Source organism: Schistocerca gregaria, chromosome 1 (assembly GCF_023897955.1).
Source record: "Schistocerca gregaria isolate iqSchGreg1 chromosome 1, iqSchGreg1.2, whole genome shotgun sequence".
NCBI classification, from domain to species: Eukaryota; Metazoa; Arthropoda; class Insecta; order Orthoptera; family Acrididae; genus Schistocerca; species Schistocerca gregaria.
Window position 1 is genome coordinate 521,853,614 of NC_064920.1, and position 20,095 is coordinate 521,873,708.

At 39.9% G+C, this 20,095-nt stretch overlaps 1 protein-coding gene across 29 annotated transcripts in view; it reads left to right on the forward strand.

Annotated features, from left to right (window-relative positions):
• LOC126354726 (calcium/calmodulin-dependent protein kinase type II alpha chain) overlaps nt 1-20,095 on the forward strand; it is a 976,610-nt gene that overhangs the window by 928,350 nt on the left and 28,165 nt on the right. For all 29 annotated transcript variants that reach the window (XM_050004705.1, XM_050004586.1, XM_050004623.1 and 26 more), the window contains one exon: nt 17,843-17,937. In XM_050004705.1, coding sequence (XP_049860662.1) covers nt 17,843-17,937 — 95 coding nt within the window. The remainder of the gene's footprint in view (nt 1-17,842; nt 17,938-20,095) is intronic.

Consider the following 20,095-nt stretch of genomic DNA (forward strand, 5'->3'; position numbering starts at 1 on the left):
TGCAATATTCCCTGTATTTTATGTGAGTACTGAATTGCCCCTCTGTTTATTGATTGGATAGCCACTGAATTGCTATTTATTTATTTAATGGGATAATAATAATTATTAAAAGGTGGCAATTTTATTTAAGCATTGATTTTACTCTTTCAATTGTTGCGAGTCAGCGATAGTGCAATGCTGCTCGCTTTGGAGAATACACATTTTATAAGAATTATTTGGTCCAGGAAACACTTCTGCGATCACGGTTGCGATTTAGATGGTATTCATGTAATTGTACTGACTAAAAGTTATCGTTTCCAAAAGACGCAGGTTCAATTAAAGCTGTGTGCACTTTTGCGCGTATAATGAAAATATTCATAACACGTCACATAACAAAAAGAAACATGCAAATCACAACTGTGGTCAAATGAAGAAAATATATGATAACATAAATGTTCTTCGCTGTTATTCAGGACAGGCTCAGATTAGACCTTGCAATTTTTAGTTATAGGAAATGACAAGACGTTACACTTGGGAGATATTTGTTTTGAATAACTTTTATTTACCTTCTCTCTCTCTCCTTTTTACAGCCTTTATACACTAAAAAGCCAAAGAAACTGGTACACCTGCTTGATAGCATGTAGGACCTCTGCAAGAATGCAGAAGTGCCACAGCACATCGTGGCATGCACTTGACTAATGCCTGAAGTAGTGCTGGAGGGAATTGACACAATGAATGTCCATAAATCATAAGATTATGAGGGGGTAGAGGTCTCTTCTGAGCAGCATGTTGCAAGGCATTCCAGATATCCTCAGTAATGTTCATGTCTGGGGAGTTTGGTGGCCAGTGGAAGTGTTTAAACTCAGAACAATATTCCTGGAACCACTCTGTAGTAATTCTGAATCTGTAGGGTGTTGGATTGTCCTTCTGGAAGTGCCCAAATCAGTATGCACAATGGACATGAATGGATGCAGGTGATCAGAAAGGATGCTTCTGTACATGGTGCCCATCAGAGACATATCAGGGGTCCCATATCACTCCAACTGCACATGCCCCACACCATTGCAGAGCCTCCACGAGCTTGAACGGTCCCCTGCTGACATGCAGGTCCATGGATTCATGAGGTTGTCTCCATCCCCATACGTGTCCATTCACTCAATACAATTTGAAACGAGACTTGTCTGACTAGGCAACATATTTTCAGTCATCAACAATCCAATTTCGGTGTTGACAGGCCCAGGCAAGCCATAAAGCTTTGTGTCGTGCAGTCATCAAGGGCACGTGAGTGGGCCCTCAGCTCCAAATGCCCATACTGAGTGTGTTTTGCTGAGTGGTTCGCACGCTGACGCTTGTTGATGGCCCAGTATTGAAATCTGCAGCAGTTTTCAGAAGGGTTCCACTTCTGTTATGTTGAACAATTCTCTTGAGTCATCATTGGTCCTGTTCTCGCAGGATCTTTTTCCGGCCACAGCAATGTCGGAGATTTGATGTTTTACCAGATTCCTGATATTCATAATACACTCATGAAATGATCATACAGGAAAATGCCCACTTCATCCCTACCTCGGAGGTGCTATGTCCCATCACTTGTGTGCTGACTATAACACCACATTCAAACTCACTTCAATCTTGATGACCTGCCATTGTAGTAGCAGTAACTGATCTAACAGCTGTGCCAGCCACTTGTTGTCAACATATCTCAGTTTTTGAATATGCATGCCTATACCAGTTTCTTTGGTACTTCAGTGTATGAAACAAAATTAAAAATACTGAAAATTAAAGTAAAAGCAACAGGTTATGAGCACAGGAAATTCAGATTTCTAAAGATTCCAAAAAACGAAATCAAAAATAACCAATTTCAGTTATCTATTTGAAACAGGAATTACAGAACTGAATTCAGTATTGCTTACAGAAAAAGTGAAAGGCAAAGTTAACCACAATACATGGCAGTTTGCAATGAAAACATACCTTCATCACGCAAAGCTGTGGGAATACATCTCAGGTGAACTGGAGAATAAGGCAAAGGTGTGTAATGTTAGAGCTAATATCATGATGTAACTTCATTCATCAATTTCATGCACCTGCAGAACACAACAATCTCAAAAGAGACCTGGGACAAATTAAAACATATATGAAGGCTCAGAACTTTACAAAAGAGTTGGTTTACTGGCTACACTCATCACAACTCAACTGGAGAACTATACATCAGTAGAAGAGTACTTATACAAAATAATTTCCATTCTAATAAGTGAAATGTTTCGAATTTTTAAGTGAAAGATGAGTAAGTAGGATGCATCCTTTTTTGGGCAGCATTACCAGATGACTATAAAACAATTATTATGCACCTAGAGCAATCCAAAATATGAATAATTGGAGACTCTATTAAAACTAAATTGTTGCAGAATGTGAAGGGTGAAGAGTTTGCCACTCTAAGATTAGTGATGTGGACAAGAAATGTCAGACATATTCTTCTGTTTAAGTTCTAGCAGTGGAGGTAGCCAGAAACATTTGTGCCGTATATGGGGATAATGCCTTTGGACAGAGGAGGATAATGCCTTTGGACAGAGCATGACAAGAAAATGGTTTTCACATTTCAAGGAGGACAGTTTTGACATTAATGACCCTTCACATTCAGGCAGACCTTCAGGGATTGATGGAGATAATTTAAATGAATTATTCCACCATTGTGCAACATTTTCATGCAATGGGCAAGATTCAAAAATCAGAAGCAAAGGTACAATATGCACCAAGCCAAAATCACAAAAATTAGCAGGTGGCCATATGTGCATGTCTGCTTGCTCATCATTAATTGGCTTGTGAACAACACTGACCATTACTATCCTGTAATTTTACTGCTGATGAGAAAATATGTCTTTATGCAAACATAGGGAAAAGAAAGGAATAGTTGAGCCCAAACAAACTAGCAGCTTTCCACACAGAGACCTGTGTGCATCCACAAAAGATAATGTTATGCATCCGGTAGAACAGGGACAGTGTGGGGCTTTCTCGAGGTGTAACCATCACTGCTGACATTTACTGTCAACAACAATGACCAGGAAGTGAAATGATGCTGCTACTCGATAATGTCACATTATTCACCTGATCTGGATGAAAATGCACTTCAGACATGGCTCAATGAGTTCTTGACCTCAAAACCATGTGATTTCTACGTTTCAGAATCAAAAAGTTACTCCAGTGTTGGCAGACTGTTGTAAATAGTGAAGGAGAATATATTATTGATGACTAAAGTCTCTGTCATGTGTATCTGTTATGTCTATTAAAGTTGTGGAAAAATGTTAAGAACTTAAGCACCAACCTAATAGATTGATGATAAAACTCATGTGTGGTAGTATCAAATGACAATTTGTGACAAACATGTTGATGCACTGGCTGGGAGAAAGAAGACAAAAATTAAAGATATATCACAGACTTTTGTTCTATCCATTGACTTTGACCAGTGATGTCATAAAAAGCCCAAAATGCAATACAAACATTATTTCAAGCTGGCAACCAGTGATGTTACCCATTCCCATGCACCAAAATACACTCTTGGAAATTGAAATAAGAACACCGTGAATTCATTGTCCCAGGAAGGGGAAACTTTATTGACGCATTCCTGGGGTCAGATACATCACATGATCACACTGACAGAACCACAGGCACATAGACACAGGCAACAGAGCATGCACAATGTCGGCACTAGTACAGTGTATATCCACCTTTCGCAGCAATGCAGGCTGCTATTCTCCCATGGAGATGATCATAGAGATGCTGGATGTAGTCCTGTGGAACGGCTTGCCATACCATTTCCACCTGGTGCCTCTGTTGGACCAGCGTTCGTGCTGGACGTGCAGACCGCGGGAGACGACGCTTCATCCAGTCCCAAACATGCTCAATGGGGGACAGATCCAGAGACCTTGCTGGCCAGGGTAGTTGACTTACATCTTCTAGAGCACATTGGGTGGCACGGGATACATGCGGACGTGCATTGTCCTGTTAGAACAGCAAGTTCCCTTGTCGGTCTAGGAATGGTAGAACAATGGGTTCGATGACGGTTTGGATGTACCGTGCACTATTCAGTGTCCCCTCGACGATCACCAGAGGTGTACGGCCAGTGTAGGAGATCGCTCCCCACACCATGATGCCAGGTGTTGGCCCTGTGTGCCTCGGTCTTATGCAGTCCTGATTGTGGCGCTCACCTGCACGGCGCCAAACACGCATACGACCATCATTGGCACCAAGGCAGAAGCGACTCTCATCGCTGAAGACGACACGTCTCCATTCGTCCCTCCATTCACGCCTGTCGCGACACCACTGGATGCGGGCTGCACGATGTTGGGCCATGAGTGGAAGATGGCCTAACGGTGTGCGGGACCGTAGCCCAGCTTCATGGGGACGGTTGCGAATGGTCCTCGCCGATACCCCAGGAGCAACAGTTCCCCTAATTTGCTGGGAAGTGGCGGTGCGGTCCCCTACGGCACTGCGTAGGATCCTACGGTCTTGGCGTGCATCCGTGCGTTGCTGCGGTCCGGTCCCAGGTCGACGGGCACGTGCACCTTCCGCCGACCACTGGCGACAACATCGATGTACTGTGGAGACCTCACGCCCCACGTGTTGAGCAATTCGGCGGTACGTCCACCCGGCCTCCCGCATGCCCACTATATGCCCTCTCTCAAAGTCCGTCAACTGCACATACGGTTCACGTCCACGCTGTCGCGGCATGCTACCAGTGTTAAAGACTGCAATGGAGCTCCGTATGCCACGGCAAACTGGCTGACACTGACGGCGGCGGTGCACAAATGCTGCACAGCTAGCGTCATTCGACGGCCAACACCGCGGTTCCTGGTGTGTCCGCTGTGCCGTGCGTGTGATCATTGCTTGTACAGCCCTCTCGCAGTGTCCGGAGCAAGTATGGTGGGTCTGACACACCGGTGTCAATGTGTTCTTTTTTCCATTTCCAGGAGTGTATAAACAAAAAATACAGAATTGTACAAATTCTTAATAATAAATATTGAATCTAACTGGACAACCAGTTAAGAGATTTGCATGGAGACAAACTAAAATCTAAAATAGCAAACAAATCATGGTAACTGTAAAATATATAAAATGAAACACCCACAGAAACACAATGCAGTGGTTGGTTTAGAAGAAGTAATGACCTGTAACTGGTATAGAAAATATCTCTTGACCTCAACTTTAAATGCCATTAGTGCCATTACCAATTCAAGAAGCTAAAAACTGGTAGCAGCAGAAAGTCAGAATTTTTTACCAACACATATAGCCTAATATGACCAATATTAACAAAATGCAGCACAGGTATTGAAAACATCACTTCATATGTATAGCTCAAAATAAATACCAATACCAATACCAATAAAAATATAAAAAAAAGGAACCAATAACAGTACCAACAGCAATATCAATATTAATACCCAAAAATAATGGCAATGACTGAAATGTGGCATCCAAATGAAACATGAAACAAACTAACAAGGGAATGGTCCAATAAGGCAAGTCGAACCACACCCTGAAAATTTTTACACAAGAAGAGGACAACGAAAGAGATGCACTGACAAAATTTTAGCTGCTAAGAGACACTGCAAGTATTTTGTAAAAAATGTTGAAGTTACACATTTTTTGCTGCATGAGCAACAGCTTATAACAGCAGTCTGTACAAACCTGCTCACTTAGCACGCGACTTGGTGAATCACTCATGCACCGCCACATAGCATAATTATCTGGAGTTCACAGAAATCAGTTTTAAGCATGTAAAGCCTGGTTTATAATGGAGTGTATGGAAGCAAAGACGTGCGAATGAGCATTTGCAGAACATTCACTACCATTCACTTGTATATGAGTAGAATCATTTATACTAGAGGGAATGGAAGAGAACACAAGATAGTGAACATTGCCTATGAACACTGTGTTATTAGTTTTTAGTTTCTGGAGCTATTATTCAGCATACAGGATGCAACTCTATCTTGTTAGAGCCACAATGCGAAACTTTGTTATTCAGTGAGAATTATTTTGCATGTCGGGCGCACTGTTCTTGATGGAGTATGCAAAATAACACAGGGAAGGAAGAATTTAAGTGTCTTAATTTGTATGAAATCATGACGTGTGGAGATCATGCACTTTACTCAAAATTGCAGCTCTATCTCTCTTTAGCACTGGCCGAAATTTTCCTTGTATGTTGGCTGCCATTTTTCGTTGGCTTCTCATTACCATTGAGGAGAAATTTATAAACAGAATACTAATTACTGACATTGAGCATCACTTAAAGAGGTGACACAGCTAGTGTTTCCACTACACATGTAAGGTCTAATGGTTATATTCTTTTTTGTTTTCTTTTCGTAACAAAAATGGTCTAGTAGCAAAATGTGACCTTCATGATCCAGAGAGTTCAGGATCAAATCCTGTTCAGACCACAACTTTTTCACTATGATTTTTAACTGAGCATTTACTTCTCACAGATGTTGGTGTGGCCATGAAAAACAGGTGATTCAATTCCACATTAAATTGCAGGTCTCCATTTTCTGATTAGGGGACTGAGGAAGATTAGGGACACATAAGTAGCTGCAGTGATGTCCAGTTGAAAGACTGCAAGAGTTTTAGTGTGTACACCAGACAGAATTCTCTTTTTCTCATGCTTGTTAGCTTGTTTGCTCTGTTGAAAACCTGGTTTAAACTATACAAACATTTTTTGAATAACTTCATATTACAGTTCAGTTCTTGCAATGTAATTCTTATAAAAGTGGCTAGCAGAGAAAATAAATTCATTGAAGTGACTGATGTCACAGATGAATTCCATCAGTGAGGACTTGTAATTTGTTGAAATTAAATGTGTCTTGCAGTACTACATTTTATAACAATTCTTGTAGGCCATTCCTTATAATAATGTTTAAATGTTGTACTTTTGACTATCAGTGAAACAGTTCTTTGTTTACTTCCTGTAGTCATCACAAAAATGTGAAGTGTCTATTGAATGACAAAAGCAAACATTTTTCTTGCACCAGGCATACCGGACAAAGGAAAAATTGATTCAGTCAGGTACTTTGCAGTAACCACTAGTTTTCCTTAGACAGAACTAGGATCAAGTCAGAAATGGTCCTGGTTGCTGTTCTGCATATTGCGCTGCAAACCAGGCATACTTGATCAAATTTGTAAAGCGTGGCGAAGAAAACTGGTATGCACAAATGACTGGAGCTTAAGAATATTGTTCCACTGATAAACCTGAAATGAAAGAGAAGCATTGGAAATTATGTTGTCTGATAATTTCCTGAAAAATGCTTTCCACTGTCTTTGTCGGGAGGTTGAATGAGAGTAGTAGTTTCAGACGGAATCCACATTACATGTACAGATTTTTTTGTCGTCCTCCACAAAAATGGAGGCATTGTTATGTCAAGGCCATGAATCCAACAAAAGCAATGAATTAGTTTCTGCAGCTGGTAGGAATATGTTTTGAACAAAATGTTGAAAATTATCCTTTCCCATTTTTCCAGATTTTGATACATTGATTACAAGATTTTTGGAACTAAACTGTCCATTTTTTATTTTGGTTCCTAATTTGCCTTGCGGTTCTTGAAGACAGATATACAGCTGTGGAAACAGTAACCCACTCATACTTATCACTGGCATTATGGTGTATTCTTATGTCATTGCATTCATTGATTTTTCCAGGGGTAAGAGCAAGTTTCGTCTTTATTTCAGCTATGAACTTCTCTGTAGCAGTGTCTTATCACAGGCAGAGCTGCCCTATACATTTATGTGATGTACACCTAGTAATTTTCTGTCTTCCTATTCCATGCAATTTCTTGAATGTGCATAGCCAGGTTGACAAAGCCTGGAAATTAGCAGTGTTCATGTCAGATGCAATTTGGAGGACCCAGTCTCATAGATCTCCAGTGGTAATGGTGCATAGCCTCTCATGAGTAGTTGTAAATCTTTCAGTTTTTCATTCAGATGGTCTTGGGTTTCAGTGTGGCGCATATTTCTTACTTCATGTAATTCATTCTTCCATTTGTTCAATTCATGCCCTGATTTCATGAATCAAAAATGCCTTTGCACACTGCATAACTTCAACCATTTTTTTCTCTTCTTCATTTAACCAATATCTCATTGCCTTTTATTTGCCACTGAAAGGTGTGTCGGTATGTGTCTTTTTTTAGACTTGGAAGGTATTCTTCTTCAGAACTGTTACTGCCACAACTAATTTTGTTCAAACCACAATTCATGGAATTGTTCTTAGTATTTCCCATTTCTTCTAATTTATCCACAATTTCAAATGAAATGTCGATATAACTTGAATTAATGTCAAGGAAATCAACTAACAAATGACACACATGTACATCCTCAGGAGCAGTACGTGATTTTGGCTAGAAATCAAATTCTTCATATTTTATCACTGCTAAATTGAGAACATTAATTGATTCCTCATTATGGTGAAACTGGAAGGGAAAAAAAGGGTACTATTACCAGGCATGCCTTATGGAAGCACAATAAATATTAATGCATCTTTATGTGTATTGTCAATACTTACCAATACTGAAAAAGAAACTGATAATTTGTAATAGATGTTACTTGAGTGGCTAATCCAAGAGAATAATAACTGTACACTGTAGTGTCAGAGAAATTATCAACGAACGGTAACATGAAACTTCCTTTAAAAACTTCAGTCTGGTTGTGTTGTGTTTCCTGTTTACAAATGTACCACCAACCTTGGCTGTCTGTGTGCCTAGTTGCACATGCGCAGTTGCTACGGCACCAGTAGGGGTGTACATTTCTACCGCTACCTGATGCACTACGAATTTGGCAATTTTCAGCTATTTTTTTAATACTTGCAGGACGTCCTAGCAACTAAAATTTTGACAGTGAATTTCTTTTGTTGTTTTCTTCCTGCGTACAAAAATTCAGGGTAGGTTTCAATATGTCTTATTGGACCATTCCCGTGTGGCTATTGATCTCTCAATGCAAGTAGCATACCAGGCAAGAATTTTATAGCTGAAACACACATGTGTTCATAAATAATTCCAGGTTCAGATAAATTGCAGCACTGTTTTCTATTTTTTTCTAGGACAATCAAAGATAATGTTTAACCTCTGACTGATAAGTGATGTCATACTCCACAACATTACTATGTCATGGCTCAAAGCAGCAGATGTTCTTTATTTGCCACAATTAAGTATCAGTGTATCTTCTGTAAGTAAGACAGTGCGAAAGAGACATTTTTCCATCACCTTTTATTAATGAGGCTGTCACATTTACAATAAGAAAAAGAATCCATACATGATAGTAATGCTTGATAATGGAATGTACACATTGGACCAACCAGATAATTATTTAGCTAAACTGAAGTACATATCACTATTGAATGATGCATACTTTTACTGTAGGAGATTAGGACATTCAAGTCCTGATCGAATAGAAACTTCAAGGCCATTGACCTTCTTATTCTGTGCTGGATGCACACGCATTGCCCAAACTCTTACGGGACTCGGTAAGATTGTCTGCCACGAGCAATGAGTGTAATGGGCAAGAGCACTACAAATGTAGTGTGTGGACATTAAGCTGGGAATGTGGGTCTCACGGAGAGAGTGCAAGGGATAAATTCCTGCAGTCACACTATCCTCTGTGCCCTCGGTGGCTCAGATGGATAGAGCATCTGCCATGTAAGCAGGAGATCCCTGGTCTGAGTCCCAGTCAGGACACACATTTTGAACTGTCCCTGTTGATGTATATCAACACCTGTCGACAGCTTAGGGTCTTGACTTAATTATCATTTAATTCTAACAAAAGACCAAGATCTAGGTTTGGGTGTCATTTCAGCACACTATTTTCATCTGTTTGATTACTGATCAATTATTTTAAATTACCATTCACCTGTCTCCTATACTTAAACATTGTCAATTTTTATGTAGTTGTTATATATGTAATATTAAACAAAACAGCTGTTGAAAAATATGCTTAAATGCAGTAGTCATTTTGAAAGTAATGACATTTGTATCAGTTATGTAAGCAACTAATGTGCAACCACTTTCAAGTAAAAGCAACTTTTTTCATACTTCTATTGCTTCACCTTTTGTTAATGCAGTTAGTATATCATACAGGGACATGGCGCCTCCCATGCAAAATTAAATCTTGTCTCATGGCACATTCATGAAGACACCCTCTCAAGATGCATATCTTTACACTCAGATTACCCACTCCTTCTTCTCCTTAACCTCAAAGCCTGGTACTAAAATAGCCCTCCTCTCAACTCCTTGACTACGACTGTTATTTCAGCCTTTTCTCCACTGTAATTTTTTCTCATGATCAAGTCCTGCTATTAAATTGTTTAAGCTATCCTGTATTTTGTTTTCTTTAACGATATTTATATAAGTAATCTTTGTATCCAAATCAAAGTTAATAATAATAATAAGAAGAAGAAGAAGAAGAAGAAGAAGAAGGAAAAGAAGAATACTGGAACAGAACCAATATAACAGATAAAACAACGCCACATAACAAATCTGACATCATACTCACCAATAAAAAGAAGAAATTAAGACAACTAATCGAAATATCCATACCCAATACAACAAATATACAGAAGAAAACAGGAGAAAAAATTGAAAAATACATCCAACTGGCTGAGGAAGTCAAAGAGATGTGGCATCAGGATAAAGTTGACATTATACCAATTATACTATCAACTACAGGAGTCATACTGCACAATATCCACCAGTACATCAATGCAATACAGCTACACCCAAATGTATATATACAACTACAGAAACAATGTAACATATATCGTACAGTTAAAAGGAAGTCACACTTCATCAAGGTCCGCGTCACTTTCCATTTTTAACCAGACATAACGTCTGAGAAGGGAAAGAAATAATAATTAATACCACTAGACCAATAATTTTTAGTGTTTTTGTTGCTGTTTTTGTCTTAATTATTCTCATGGTCATTACTTTTGCTATAATTGTTATTTACTTTGATGGAAGAAATACCACCATAATATTGACTATCATCATCCTTGTTCTGTCTGTGATAAACAGATGTTCATGGAAAATGATGCTGTAATGTGGTTGCACATAGGTAAAACTGGTGAAGAGAAAGTCACAGCACAGAATAGTGTAACATAGTACTCCAATTGGCTAATATTGTAATACACAATCCAAAGTCTAGCATTAGTGCATGCACAATCCTGCTAAATAAATATTGTAGTCAGTGTCCAAGTATAACCCCCAGATCCTCCTGTATCCAGCAAGAAGTACATTGATACTGATATATGTCAGAGCTGCAAATGAATCGTAATGAAAAAGTAGGCTTTATGCTAGGACCACAGATAATAGCATGGGTCATATTACAGTCAGAATGGAGTTTGATCATGTTCACTCTGAAATTCTTTAATTGTGCCTTTTATATCAGTTATAGCATCTTGTTAAAACCAATATTACAATCATTTTTATCATAATAATCATCTACATCTACATCTACATGACTACTCTGCAATTCACATTTAAGTGCTTGGCAGAGGGCTCATCTAACCACAATCATACTATCTCTCTACTATTCCACTCCCGAACAGCGAGCGGGAAAAACGAACACCTAAACCTTTCTGTTCGAGCTCTGATTCCTCTTATTTTATTTTGATGATCATTCCTACCTATGTAGGTTGGACTCAACAAAATATTTTCGCATTCGGAAGAGAAAGTTGGTGACTGAAATTTCGTAAAAAGGTCTCGCCGCGACGAAAAACGTCTATGCTGTAATGACTTCCATCCCAACTCGTGTATCATATCTGCCACACTCTCTCCCCTATAACGCGATAATACAAAATGAGCTGCCCTTTTTTGCACCCTTTCGATGTCCTCCGTCAATCCCACCTGGTAAGGATCCCACACCGCGCAGCAATATTCTAACAGAGGACGAACGAGTGTAGTGTAAGCTGTCTCTTTAGTGGACTTGTTGCATCTTCTAAGTGTCCTGCCAATGAAACGCAACCTTTGGCTTGCGTTCCCGACAATATTATCTATGTGGTCCTTCCAACTGAAGTTGTTCGTAATTTTAACACCCAGGTACTTAGTTGAATTGACAGCCTTGAGAATTGTACTATTTATCGAGTAATCGAATTCCAACGGATTTCTATTGGAACTCATGTGGATCATCTCAAACTTTTCGTTATTTAGCGTCAACTGCCACCTGACACACCATACAGCAATCTTTTCTAAATCGCTTTGCAGCTGATACTGGTCTTCGGATGACCTTACTAGACGGTAAATTACAGCATCATCTGTGAACAGTCTAAGAGAACTGCTAAGGTTTTCACCCAGGTCATTTATATAGATCAGGAACAGTAGAGGTCCCAGGACGCTTCCCTGGGGAACACCTGATATCACTTCAGTTTTACTCGATGATTTGCCGTCTATTACTACGAACTGCGACCTTCCTGACAGGAAATCACGAATCCAGTCGCACAACTGAGACGATACCCCATAGCTCCGCAGCTTGATTAGAAGTCGCTTGTGAGGAACGGTGTCAAAAGCTTTCCGGAAATCTAGAAATACGGAATCAACTTGAGATCCCCTGTCGATAGCGGCCATTACTTCGTGCGAATAAAGAGCTAGCTGCGTTGCACAAGAGCAATGTTTCTGAAGCCATGCTGATTACGTGTCAATAGATCGTTCCCTTCGAGGTGATTCATAATGTTTGAATACAGTATATGCTCCAAAACCCTACTGCAAACCGACGTTAATGATATAGGTCTGTAGTTAAATGGATTACTCCTACTACCCTTCTTGAACACTGGTGCGACCTGCGCAATTTTCCAATCTGTAGGTACAGATCTATCGGTGAGCGAGCGGTTGTATATGAGTGCTAAGTAGGGAGCTATAGTATCAGCGTAATCTGAAAGGAACCTAATCGGTATACAATCTGGACCTGAAGACTTGCCCGTATCAAGCGATTTGAGTTGCTTCGCAACCCCTAAGGTATCTACTTCTAAGAAACTCATGCTAGCAGATGTTCGTGTTTCAAATTCTGGAATATTCCATTCGTCTTCCCTGGTGAAGGAATTTCGGAAAACTGCGTTCAATAACTCCGCTTTAGCGGCACAGTCGTCGATAACAGTACCATCGGCACTGCGCAGCGAAGGTATTGACTGCGTCTTGCCGCTTGTGTACTTTACATATGACCAGAATTTCTTAGGATTTTCTACCAAATTTCGAGACAATGTTTCGTTGTGGAACCTATTAAAGGCATCTCGCATCGAAGTACGTGCCAAATTTCGCGCATCTGTAAATTTTAGCCCATCTTCGGGATTTCGCGTTCTTCTGAACTTCGCATGCTTTTTCCGTTGCCTCTGCAACAGCGTTCGGACCTTTTTTGTGTACCACGGGGGATCCGTTCCATCTCTTACCAATTTATGAGGTATGAATCTCTCAACTGCTGTTGCTACTATATCTTTTAATTTGAGCCACATCTCGTCTACATTCGCATAGTCAGTTCGGAAGGAATGGAAATTGTCTTTTAGGAAGGCTTCTAGTGGCACTTTCTCCGCTTTTTTAAATAAAATTATTTTGCGTTTGTTTCTGATGGATTTGGAAGAAATGGTATTGAGCCTAGCTACAATGACCTTGTGATCACTAATCCCTGTATCAGTCATGATGCTCTCTATCAGCTCTGGATTGTTTTTGGCCAAGAGGTCAAGTGTGTTTTCGCAACCATTTACAATTCGCGTGGGTTCGTGGACTAACTGCTCGAAATAATTTTCGGAGAATGCATTTAGGACAATCTCGGAAGACGTTTTCTGCCTACCACCGGTTTTGAACAAGTATTTTTGCCAACATACCGAGGGTAGGTTGAAGTCCCCACCAACTATAACCGTATGAGTGGGGTATTTATTTGTTACGAGACTCAAACTTTCTCTGAACTGTTCCGCAACTGTATCATCGGAGTCTGGGGGTCGGTAGAAGGAGCCAATTATTAACTTAATTCGGCTGTTAAGTATAACCTCCACCCACACCAATTCGCACAGAGTATCTACTTCGACTTCACTACAAGATAAACCACTACTGACAGACACAAACACTCCACCACCAATTCTGCCTAATCTATCTTTCCTGAACACCGTCTGAGACTTCGTAAAAATTTCTGCAGAACTTATTTCAGGCTTTAGCCAGCTTTCTGTACCTATAACGATATCAGCTTCTGTGCTTTCTATTAGCGCTTGAAGCTCAGGGACTTTTCCAGCGCAACTACAACAATTTACAACTATAATTCCGACTGTTCCTTGATCCAAGCACGTCCTGTAATTGCCAAGCACCCTTTGACATTGCAGCCCATCCCGCACTTTCCCGAGGCCTTCTAACCTAAAAAACCGCCCAGTCCACGCCACACAGCCTCCGCTACCCGTGTAGCCGCCAGCTGAGTGTAGTGAACTCCTGACCTATTCAGCGGAACCCGAAACCCCACCACCCTATGGCGCAAGTCAAGGAATCTGCAGCCAATACGGTCGCAAAACCGTCTGAGCCTCTGATTCAGACCCTCCACCCGGCTCTGCACCAAAGGTCCGCAGTCGGTTCTGTCAACGATGCTGCAGATGGTGAGCTCTGCCTTCATCTCGTAAGCAAGACCGGCAGCCTTCACCAAATCAGATAACCGCTGGAATCCAGAGAGAATTTCCTCAGATCCAAAGCGACACACGTCATTAGTGCCGACATGTGCCACCACCTGCAGCTGGCTGCACCCTGTGCTCTTCATGGCATCCGGAAGGACCCTTTCCACATCAGGAATGACTCCTCCCGGAATGCACACGGAGTGCACACTGGATTTCTTCCCCTCCTTAGCCGCCGTATCCCTAAGGGGCCCCATTACGCGCCTAACATTGGAGCTCCCAACTACCAGTAAGCCCACCCTCTGCGATTGCCCGGACCTTGAAGGCTGAGAATGATCCTCTGAAACAGGACAGGCAGCTGCATCTGGCTCAGCCAGAGACAGTGCCTGAAACCGGTTTGTCAGACGCACCGGGGAGGCTTTCTGATCAGCCTCCGGGGACGCCTTTCGCTGCCTGCCACGCCTTGGAACGACCTCCCAATCAACCACAGGCGAGGGCTCAGACCCACTGCGGGCAGCAACCGGGGCAACCACAGCGGCAGACCGATCTGGGGACAGACGGGACAAGGTTGACATCCCCGTGATACCCGAGTCCGGCTTCCCACAGTGGTGCCCATTGGCAACAGCCTCAAGCTGCGCGACCGAAGTCAGCGCCGATTGCAGCTGTGAGCAAAGGGATGCCAAGTCAGCCCTCATCCGAACACAGCAATTGCAGTCCCTGTCCATTCTAATCGATGTTTAACAACAGTTACCGAAACACGAGTCCGTGCCTAGATAACGCAAGCAGAACACGAAAAGAATGTATCAACTAACCTGTACAAATGCTTAACGACTGCGCTACAATCTGCTGAATTTACGATTACAGTAACTAAAACTCGAAATTGCACCTCCTATACAAAACTCACACGCAATTTAAATAAGAATCTACGAAGTAAACACTAAAGCGCGATGCTACAACTGACCAATACTATAATACGCCCGAAATATATGAATTAAACAATGCAAGTACCCAAAAACACGCAAAGAAATTAATTAAACTATCTAACAAATAAGTAAGCTAGGGTTATACGAATTGCTGCTGCAGCTGCTTATCCAACGGCGGCAGGGAGCACACGCATTTAACTCATTTACATGTATTATCAAAAGTTATAGACATGTTCTTGTTGCAGTCTTCTGTTCTGTGACTGGTTAGATGCAGCTTTCCATACCTGACTATCCTGTGCAAGCCTCTTCATGTGTGCAGAACTATTGCAACTATTCCCAAACTGATGATTCATCTATGCTTCAGCTTGTGTACTAACAACCAATTCCTTCTTTCAGTTAAGTTGCACCATAAATTTCTTTACCCTAGTTCTATTCAGTACCTTTTCACTGTTATTCTTCTGTTGCACAAATTTTGAAAAACTTCTAGTCTTTTCTTGCCTGAACCGTTTATTACGTGTCCACAAAAAACTTTCTAAAACCTTAAATACTTTTCTTGCTATTGGTAGTTTTCACTTTATATTCTGTCCAATTTGGTCAACACCAATTACATTGCTGCTCCAGCTGCAAAACTCATCTGCTATTATGAAAGGATAGATCACTAGTCATCAAAAAGATGACATTTTCAGTTGTAGATATGCGCAAAAAAAAGACTGCTATACTCTAAGCTTTCAAATGGAGCTTTCTTCAGAATAAAAGAAAACACACACACCTTCACACAAACAGATAACCTCACACACACATGACCGTTATGTATTGACTGAGATTATTGGTACATTGTGGCTCAGATATCAGAGTGTATGTGGTTTGGAAGGAAGAAAAAAGAAGAAGAAGAAAAAGGAGGAGAAGATGGAAGAGAGGAAAGAACATACAATGAGTAGAATAATGGTTTAGGTAATAGTAACAAAGGAAAACATCACAGGAATGTGGGATAGAAGAAAATCCCTCCCCCATAGCCTTGCCACATGGGGATGACATATCTGTAGTGACAAGAACTCCCTTATCCAGTATGCTGAAGGACTCATAAAGAACTTGAGGAAGAGGCACTGGCTCCAGACCTAGTTCACAAACAAATTTCTCTTGCCATATCCTCACAGATCCTGATTCTTCCACCACCCCAAATCCCAGCTACAAAGGAATGCCCCCTTTGTTACTCGGCACCCCATTGTACTGGAAAAAATGAACCATAGTCATCATCTGTGCTTTGATTATCATCATGCCTTGAACTGAGGATCATTCTACCCAAGATTCTTCCAACCCCAACTAAAGTAGTGTTTAGATTGTCTGTCTGCAACATCCTAGTCCATCCGTATGCCACTCCCGATCCCAGCCAGGTCACAAGGATCATATCCCTGTAGAAGGCCCAGGTGCAACTGCAATCTGATTACTGTAAAAGTTGTAGTTAGCATTCACTCACTATATTTTATCCATGCTACCTTCAAAATTTTAAAGAATGTATTCCAGTCAACATTGAAACTTTACTGGCAGATTAAAACTGTTTGCCGGACTGAGACTCGGACTCGGGACCTTTGTCTTTCACGGGCAAGTGATCTACCACTGAACTACCCAAGTACACTCACGGCCTGTCCTCACAGCTGTAGTTCTGCCAGTACCTTGTCTACTACCTTCCAGACTTTACTGAAGCTCTCCTGCGAAGACGAGGTACTGGCAGAACTACAGCTGTTAGGATGGACTGTGAGTCATGCTTGGATAGCTCAGTGGTAGAGCACTTGCCCGCGGAAGGCAAAGGTCCCGAATTCAAGTCTCGGTCCAGTACACAGTTTTAATCTGCCAGGAAAGTTTCATATCAGTGCACACTCTGCTGCAGAGTGAAAATCTCATTCCAGTCAACATTGTCAACATCTTTCTGGAAGGCTACAAATGCTGTCAAGATAAAAATTGAATTTACAATAATTTTTTACGTGCCTGTGGACAAAATAAGTACAAGAAGATATAAAAATTAATACCAACAGCCCATAAATACATTATACACTCTTTCATTGCTTTAGAATTTCAGAGGAAAACATAGCGCCAAAGCAATTATAATATTTTCAGTAACTTTGATTATACTCTTGTTTGAACACTCTCTCTCTCTCTCTCTCTCTCTCTCTCTCTCTCTCTCTCTCTCTGTCTCTCTCTCTCTCTCTCTCTCTCTGTGTGTGTGTGTGTGTGTGTGTGTGTGTGTGTGTGTGTGTGTGTGTGTGTGTGTGTGTGGGTGGGTAGGTATGAGTGATATCATGCAGAATACATGAATAATCATTTTGGTATTTCTTTAAAATTTCAGGAAAATATGTGACCCACATCTCACAGCATTTGAACCAGAAGCTCTAGGTAATTTAGTCGAAGGGATGGATTTCCACAAATTTTACTTTGATAATGGTAATCACTGCTTTTTATTTGCACTTACATTAGGTGTGAATCATCACTTTAAAATTAAGGAATATTTGTTTGTATATGAAATATAATCACTCTTATTTTTATTATTAAAATAATAAGGTGATGGCATGAAGGGATGCTGATAATTATTGATACCTGCTGCCAAGTATCTTCTCCCAAAAAGCAAACTGCATGTTGCATGTATTTTCTGTGCACATTATGTGAGAAATAATTTTGCTGCTGCTTGTTTACAATTATAGTAATGATAAGTAGGTAATTCATTAGTGGCATAGCCAATACAAATGTAATATTTTTCTTCTTAATGACGTTTTCCATGCTTACGTATTTATTGTGACTGATATTAATATTGTTGAGCTTGTTTTACAACTCGGTAGTATGATTTTAAAGAAAAATACACTGAAGTTAATTACCTGATATGGATTTGCAGAATTCAATAATTGAATAGCAATGACCTACATATTAATTGACTGCATCACCACTTAGTTGAAGAGGTGTGCAAGTTGATTTATTTATACTTATCTCACTTCAGACAGAAATCCAAATTATCTCGCTGCACTTCTTTTTGGGGAAAACATAATCCAAATTTACATCTGAACTTCCTGATATAGGTTTTCAACGGTTTCCCTAAATTGCATGTAGTGAATGCTTGCGTGTTCCTTTACACAAGGCTCCATCCTTCAGTTCCATTCCTTATAACTTTTTCACCAACAGAATGTTGAACTTTATTTTTCTTATTTTCTTCTTCACTTCTCAGACCACAGATGCAGAACTGTTAGCTCATCCTACAATTATATGAGCATAAATAGAGACATTACAAATATACATTTATTTTAGTTAATATGTAAATGATACCTTCATTTATATCAGTGCCTTCAGTACTTGGGACATGTGATCATACTTAATAGAGTACATTCACCAGGAAGTATATCTGTCACCCTGCACTGTGATTATGCTGAAATGAATATTGTTATTAAAATGTGTTAACTGTAAAATGATATTTAAAAATTATGTAACTAAAATAAAAATAAAAAGCTGAACTCATTTATGGTCTAAAAGTTTGTAGAACATTGGAGAAATTGAATTAAAATTTGAAAGGTCACAAGCTAAGTCTTACTTTTTTCATAACACAATTCTCGTGTGATGTAGATTTGTTGGTCTTCTTCCTTCATTGTTTGTTTTCTTAATACATGAATAATTATCTTGTATCTATTTCTAATTGAATATGTTGTGATTCCTAATTGAATATGTTTTGATTGTTAACAGAGGATTTTTGGTTGATATTTAGCCCTCGTCCATACAATCCACCCCCCCCCCCCCCCCCAAAAAAAAAAAAAAAAAAAAAAAAACTTCAATTTGCCTTAAATGACCCAAATCTGAAACGTGAAATATAAAAAATGTAACGATTTTCATAGCTATTTGTTGTCACTGTTATTGAAGATAATAGCATGTGACTTTGTGCCTCGGTGAGCAACTGTCAAACTACAAATACAGAATTCTAATATTTTTTTCTATCACTTATTTCTTAGTCACCTATAGAAAAATATGAGTTGACTGAATGCCAAGTTACACCATTGTTCAAAGTGTTGTTAGTCTGCAGGGCCCCTTATAACTGGATGATGAGTAAGTTGTTACAAAAGTTGGAGGACTATGCCTAACAGAAGGAAAAAAAACTGTGGTGTTAAAATCAGGTCTTGGCTGGGGGACAGTTGAAATATTATTGTCTTTAAAGCAATTAAACCTTAAAAACAAAACGTTTTGGATAAATATACATCATGTTTGTAGACTCAGATAAAATAAATTAATAATCAGTTTTACTTTAAAAAACTTAACTTCCACATTGCCTCTTATTTGTTGTTTACTAAAGGATAAATGCGTGTTTCGTGTAGCAAAAAATTCCTTTCCACTTACCTGCACTTTGTTATTGAGAGTTAAGTTACTATACAATAGACTCCAGTCTATTGCAATTTCTGTCTCAGACACCACCTAATGTGACACTGAGCATCAGTAAAAATCAGAAACAGATGCCATTTACTCCAAAAAGAGAATCTGTTAATTATGAAAATATTTTGTTTGGTCTTGTTATTCATAATTTGGTACATATTTTGCACATATGATACAGGCTAGGCCAGGTTTGAGGTAG